Raw genomic sequence first — 6,076 nt, forward strand, 5'->3', positions numbered from 1 at the left:
GCTGCTTTACATGATTGAGATTCATCTGAGTTTTGTATCACTACTATCTATGTGCTACTCTAGTGATGTGTTATTAAAGTAGTTCTATTCCTCCTGCACGTGTGTAAAGGTGACAGTGTGTGCACCGTGTTAGTACTTGGTTTATGCTATGATCATGATCTCTTGTAGATTATGGAGTTAACTATTGCTATGATATTATTGATGTGATCTATTCCTCCTACATATGCATGAAGGTGACAGTGTGCATGCTATGCTAGTACTCGGTTTAGTCTGTTGATCTATCTTACACTAAAGGTTACTAAAATATGAGCATTATTGTGGAGCTTGTTAACTCCGGCATTGAGGGTTCGTGTAATCCTACGCAATGTGTTCATCATCCAACAAGAGTGTAGAGTATGCATTTATCTATTCTGTTATGTGATCAATGTTGAGAGTGTCCACTAGTGAAAGTGTAATCCCTAGGCCTTGCTCCTAAATACTGCTTGTTTACTGTTTTACTGTGTTACTACTGCTGCAATACTACCACCATCAACTACACGCCATCAAGCTATTTTCTGGCACCGTTGCTACTGCTACTATATATTTATACCACCTGTATTTCACTATCTCTTCGCCGAACTAGTGCACCTATTGGTGTGTTGGGGACACAAGAGACTTCTTGCTTTGTGGTTGCAGGGTTGCATGAGAGGGATATCTTTGACCTCTTCCTCCCTGAGTTCGATAAACCTTGGGTATCCACTTAAGGGAAACTTGCTGCTGTTCTACAAACCTCTGCTCTTGGAGGCCCAACACTGTCTACAGGAAAGGAGGGGGAACGTAGACATCAGGCGCTGCGCCATGGCAGGCCTCGACGGGACAGCCATGGTGGGCGGTGGAACGCGTGGGAAAGTTCCCGCGCGCACCAAGGTTCCCGCGCGCGCGAAAACGCCATTGGCGCGAGCGACCGCCCAAGTTTCCCGCCAGGCCGCCGGCTATAAAAGACGGCGGCGGTCTCACACAGACCGCAACACCATCCTCTCCCCTCCACCTTCTCCGTCACCATGCCGTGCACCCTGCAGGCCACATGGGCCAAGCTCTCCCTCGCCGCCCGGGCCAGGTTCCCGCGGACGGTGGAGGAGGAGCGCGCGGACTCGCGGTGGGTCGCCGATGACGAGGCGCTCCGCGTCGCTGCCGAGGCGGCGGCACAGAAGGCCGGTGACGCGGAGATGGTGGAGGCGGCCGCGGAGGGCTGGCACGAGACCGCGGACGGCGGCCGGGTACGAGGCCGCGGAGGAGGGCGGCCGCCGCGGAGGAGCCCGTCAACGAGGAGGACCTCGCGCCGGCGAACATCAACGCTGCCATCGAGGAGCGACTCGCCGACCTCACGCGCGTGACGAAGGAGCACGAGGGCATCCGGCGGGCCGGCCGCCGCCGCTTAGGCGACCTCCTCGGCGAAGAACGAGCTGCTCGCTATGCGAGCAGCCCGTCACCTTATCCGGATGCCGTCCCCGAGCGGCGCGCCCGGGAGGATGCTGAGTCGGCGGAGCGCGGCCGGCAAGAGCGCATGTGCCGGCGGCAGAGAACCACGAGGCCCTGTGCCGCCGGACGCGTCCGCCCGGGAGGCGCGCACCGCTATGGAACGCGCCGCTCTGCATGAGGTGGAGCTATGCGGGAAGCGGATGATTCTCGCCGCAGAGGCGGAGCGCGAGCGCGCCAAAGGTGCGCGGACGGAAAGGAGGAGGATGGTGGCCTCCGCCCGCGCCGCCGTCGCCGCCGCCCGCGCCGTCGCCTTCGCGCCTCGCGCGCTCGCCGCTGCCGCGCCACCCTGCCCGTAAGCTGGAGTGGAATCCTCACGCGTACAGGCCGCCCGCGTCGAGTGAAATCCACGGCCCCGACGGCGAGCCGGCGAGGAGTCGCCGGCGAGCCCACCGGCCCCGTACGTATTTAGGATAGAAGTAGTAGCTACAAAAAAAAATGTAATGAGTTCTTTTTAATGAAAAATATTGTTCATGCCTATGACACGCGGGCCAGGGGCGGACAAGGGGTGGACGCGAGCGACCAGCCTTTCGCGTCCGCGGCCACGCAAACCCGGCCAAGATTTGGGCCGGGTTTGCGTCGATCCGGACGCCGCGGGCATCCATTTTAGGGATGGGTCCGCGCGCTGGGCCGGTTTTTTGTCCGGCTGGACCCATCCGGACGCGCGGGCGCGGGATGGGTCGCCCGGTTGGAGATGCCCTTAGGGAGCGAGGAGTTGCCCGCAGATGTCGAATTGGAAGATCCAGACGGCGCCGGCGATGCAGGCCCCATGGTACAGCTCAAGGTTTCACTCAGCTGGTTCTCAAGTCAGATCTATAATTCCCATTGTACAATTTGATGGAGAATTTGAAGCCGCACCTCCGCTGATGCCATCTCCCGATTCCACCTCCAGCATTGAGTTTCCAGGTATAGATTCGGGCTGGATCGAACGAGAAGACGCCATGCGGTCGGAAATTCCGTCTACAGCCCAAGCCGGAGCGGTGATTCCGGTAGCTATGGGAGCAGCGGCGGCGGCGGTGAGCTATGTCGAGGACCGGGCGGAAGTTCCAGGACATCGACGGAAGATGCCGCTAGCTTCCAGCCTCGCAGGTTTGCCGCCACCCCCGGGGTCATGGGACAACAGGTGAGTCGACTTAGGTTTTTAACATCTGCAAATTCTGCTCAGGTGTGGTTCTTACATGGCGAGTAGGAATTGAGGGATCGGGTCAGGATCGGGTGATATCGTACTGCTTGGGTTTTCCACAATATTCAACCATGTTGTTTGCGTATAAGGATGCTTTGAATAGCTCATAGTTCCGTCTAGAATCACATTTATTAGACAGTGGCGACTAAAAAACACAGCACTATCTACACCAGCTTAGAACAGAGATTAATACAAGGCATGGTCCAATTGATATTGCAGGGGATGTGATATTGAACCACAAGAGTTGGAGAATGACATTCCATATGGTCTATATACTGAAACTAACGCATCACCGCATACGGGGGAGAAGAGGTACTGATTATTCAGAGGCTGAAGGATCAGTACTCCTGAGCATATATAATGCATTATCCTCCTGCTTAGGACGTCCTGATGACTGATTTATCTGCACCTGTTTATGCAGTTCACCAGAAGAGGAAGAACTGAATACACAAGAGGATTATGGTGTTTATGCCAATGTGGGATGTATGAGCATATGGGTATGATTTGTTGCCATGTTATAAGGGTAAGTTATCTATCTACTAGGTACCATGGAAATACCATCCAACCGGGGATTGGTGAAACAGTCATGAATGAGGACTATATGCTAACAAATTTTACGTTGTGATGTGGTTGCAGGTCCTATCCTTCTTGGGAAGAACCGAAATACCAGGTTGTCACATAATGCAGAGATGGACCAGAAATGCATGCATTGTACCAGAAGGATAGTCATGCGGTGCAGTCTACAAGTTTCCGCCACACCACGCTCTACGGGAACTGCACTTGAGATGGTATAGTTAGGTGACTCGAATCCAGAGTCATTCGAAGTTGCTATGAGCAGTATGTTAGATGCAATGCCCAAGATCTCAGAGGCAAGCAGGATAAGTGATGGTCTGGGGCTGGAACAGAGGATTCATGCATCAGGTATGGGCGAAATCATCGATGACACATCTGCTCATGGTGATGCTCCAAAACGGATTAGTCTCAACCCAGACATGATTGCTCCATACAAGAAGGAAGATTTAGGCCGACCCACCTCAGCAAGAGCCAAGCCTGGATATGAGGTGAGTGTGCCAAGGACTCGTTTTTGCTCCTTGTGCTGCAACAGGTAACATAATGCTGGGAGATGGGGAGATGCCCCTCTGTTGAGAGGAGCTCTAAGAAGCCTAGGCGAGAGGCACGGTGCTCCAACTGTGGAATTGCTGGTCATAAGAAAAATGTTTGTCTATCAAAGCGGTATATGGTGACGAACCAGTGAGATAACTCGCTGTTTGTTCCTCAGGCTAACACATTTCGTGTTCACTGATTTTTTTGGCGCGACCCAATTATAACATTGGTATTATTCATTGGCTGATTAGACCTACATTTGTAATAGGCAGTACATATGGCGGGTGTTCTGTCAGTCATGTAATGAGTCTAGTTTTTTGTGTGCATGTAACACTTTACAGATTTGACAGTGTACCGTGGGGGTGTTCCCTTTTTTTCTGAATGAAGCATGGCATGCTGATTTGATATCGAGGGAATGACCAGGGTGTAGGAGGATACTCGGAGCGCTATATCATGTTTAATGTGTGAGCTAGAGATGGCTTGGATTGGACCACATCTAAGAAACAAGCCGATTTGTTAAGGACCGCATCTTGTTGTACGACATTCTATTTCTCGTTAGCATATAGTCCTCAGTCTTCACTTTGTTAAGGACCCCATGGAAAAAACATTAGGGTTCGGTATTAGTTATAGACTGAGAATGGTTTTAAGGATCTGATATGTGTATCAAATTTTACTTCAGTCTCATCCTCATATTAAATTAGAGAACATCCTCATATTAAATTGCTGGTCATAAGAAAAATGTTTGTCTATCAAAGGGGTATATGGTGACGAACCAGTGAGATAACTCGCTGTTTGTTCTTCAGGCTAACACATTTCGTGTTCACTGATTTTTTTGGCGCGACCCAATTATAACATTGGTATTATTCATTGGCTGATTAGACCTACATTTGTAATAGGCAGTACATATGGCGGGTGTTCTGTCAGTCATGTAATGAGTCTAGTTTTTTTTTTTGCATGTAACACTTTACAGATTTGACAGTGTACCGTGGGGGTGTTTCCTTTTTTCTGAATGAAGCATGGCATGCTGATTTGATATCGAGGGAATGGCCAGGGTGCAGGAGGATACTCGGAGCGCTATAACATGTTTAATGTGTGAGCTAGAGATGGCTTGGATTGGACCGCATCTAAGAAACAAGCCGATTTGTTAAGGACCGCATCTTGTTGTACGACATTCTATTTCTCGTTAGCATATAGTCCTCAGTCTTCACTTTGTTAAGGACCCCATGGAAAAAACATTAGGGTTCGGTATTAGTTATAGACTAAGAATGGTTTTAAGGATCTGATATGTGTATCAAATTTTACTTCAGTCTCATCCTCATATTAAATTAGAGGACATGTCGATGATTTATGCCCTATTTTGATGGGTTGCATTTCAACAACTAGTCGTTAGGTAATACCGATGGTGTTCATTCGTGGATTAAGGACTATATTATCAATACCCGACGAGGATACATTTTTTAAGTAAGTACTCTATGGTAATTCACCGTGTACAATTTGATTATTGTGGCAAGGACCTTATGGGTTTTAATGGACTTGGTAATCAGAACGCGTATCTTTTTCGATGTGCTTTGTCTCCTTTTTTTTAGATGAAACTAACCTTGTTGTGTTTTATACCTTTTCTGGTGGGGCGCATGTCAACAATTTTATCGCTTCATATCGACCCCTCACTAACGTAATCATGGATTAAGGACTCTATGGCACGACCCGATGTACGTCTCGAGTAATTTGATAAGGACCACATGGCATAAATATCAACATGTAAACCTGCTTATAGCTTAGGTAAGGACCACATGCTAAAATATTAGTTGTTGAAATAGATTTGGGGTGGGGGTATCCTCTTAAGGTATTTTTTTGCGTATTGTGTCCTCTTTGAGATGAGACTACAGGCCGTGAAGTGGGTTTACGCCTTTTTTTTATGGTGCCAACATATTCATTATTATCGATACCTGACGAGGATACATTCTTTAAGTACTCTATGATACTTCACCGTGTACAATAAAATCAAATTGCTAAGGACCTTATGAAAACTACGCGACTTGATAATTAGACCACGTAGTTTTTTCTAAAGGTTGTGTCTCCTATTTTGAGATGAAACTAACCATGTGCTTGCTTTATGCCTTTTTTGATGGGGCGCATGTCAACAATTCTACCGCTTCATGTTGACCCCTTACGAACGTAGTCCTCCATTAAGGACTCTATGGTACATCCTGATGTACGTCTCGGGTACTTCGATAAGGACCACATGGAATAAATATCAACACGTCAATCTGTTTA

General features: G+C 49.0%; 1 protein-coding gene across 4 annotated transcripts; it reads left to right on the plus strand.

The window, feature by feature from the left end:
- The first annotated feature begins 2,169 nt into the window (after positions 1-2,169).
- On the plus strand, positions 2,170-4,213 carry LOC127307377 (uncharacterized). 4 transcript variants are annotated; one of them, XM_051338109.2, is made up of 5 exons: positions 2,170-2,287; positions 2,408-2,638; positions 2,918-3,010; positions 3,120-3,221; positions 3,335-4,213. In XM_051338109.2, exons 1-4 carry the CDS (start codon positions 2,241-2,243, stop codon positions 3,199-3,201), a joined length of 453 nt encoding a protein of 150 aa, XP_051194069.1. In that variant the 5' UTR covers positions 2,170-2,240; the 3' UTR covers positions 3,202-3,221; positions 3,335-4,213. The 4 variants fall into 4 exon arrangements, with proteins under 4 accessions (XP_051194069.1, XP_051194068.1, XP_051194067.1 ...); XM_051338108.1 differs by having other exon boundaries at positions 2,179-2,299; XM_071822724.1 differs by having other exon boundaries at positions 2,196-2,321.
- Positions 4,214-6,076: the final 1,863 nt, after the last annotated feature.

Source organism: Lolium perenne, chromosome 6, assembly GCF_019359855.2.
Source record: "Lolium perenne isolate Kyuss_39 chromosome 6, Kyuss_2.0, whole genome shotgun sequence".
NCBI lineage: Eukaryota > Viridiplantae > Streptophyta > Magnoliopsida > Poales > Poaceae > Lolium > Lolium perenne.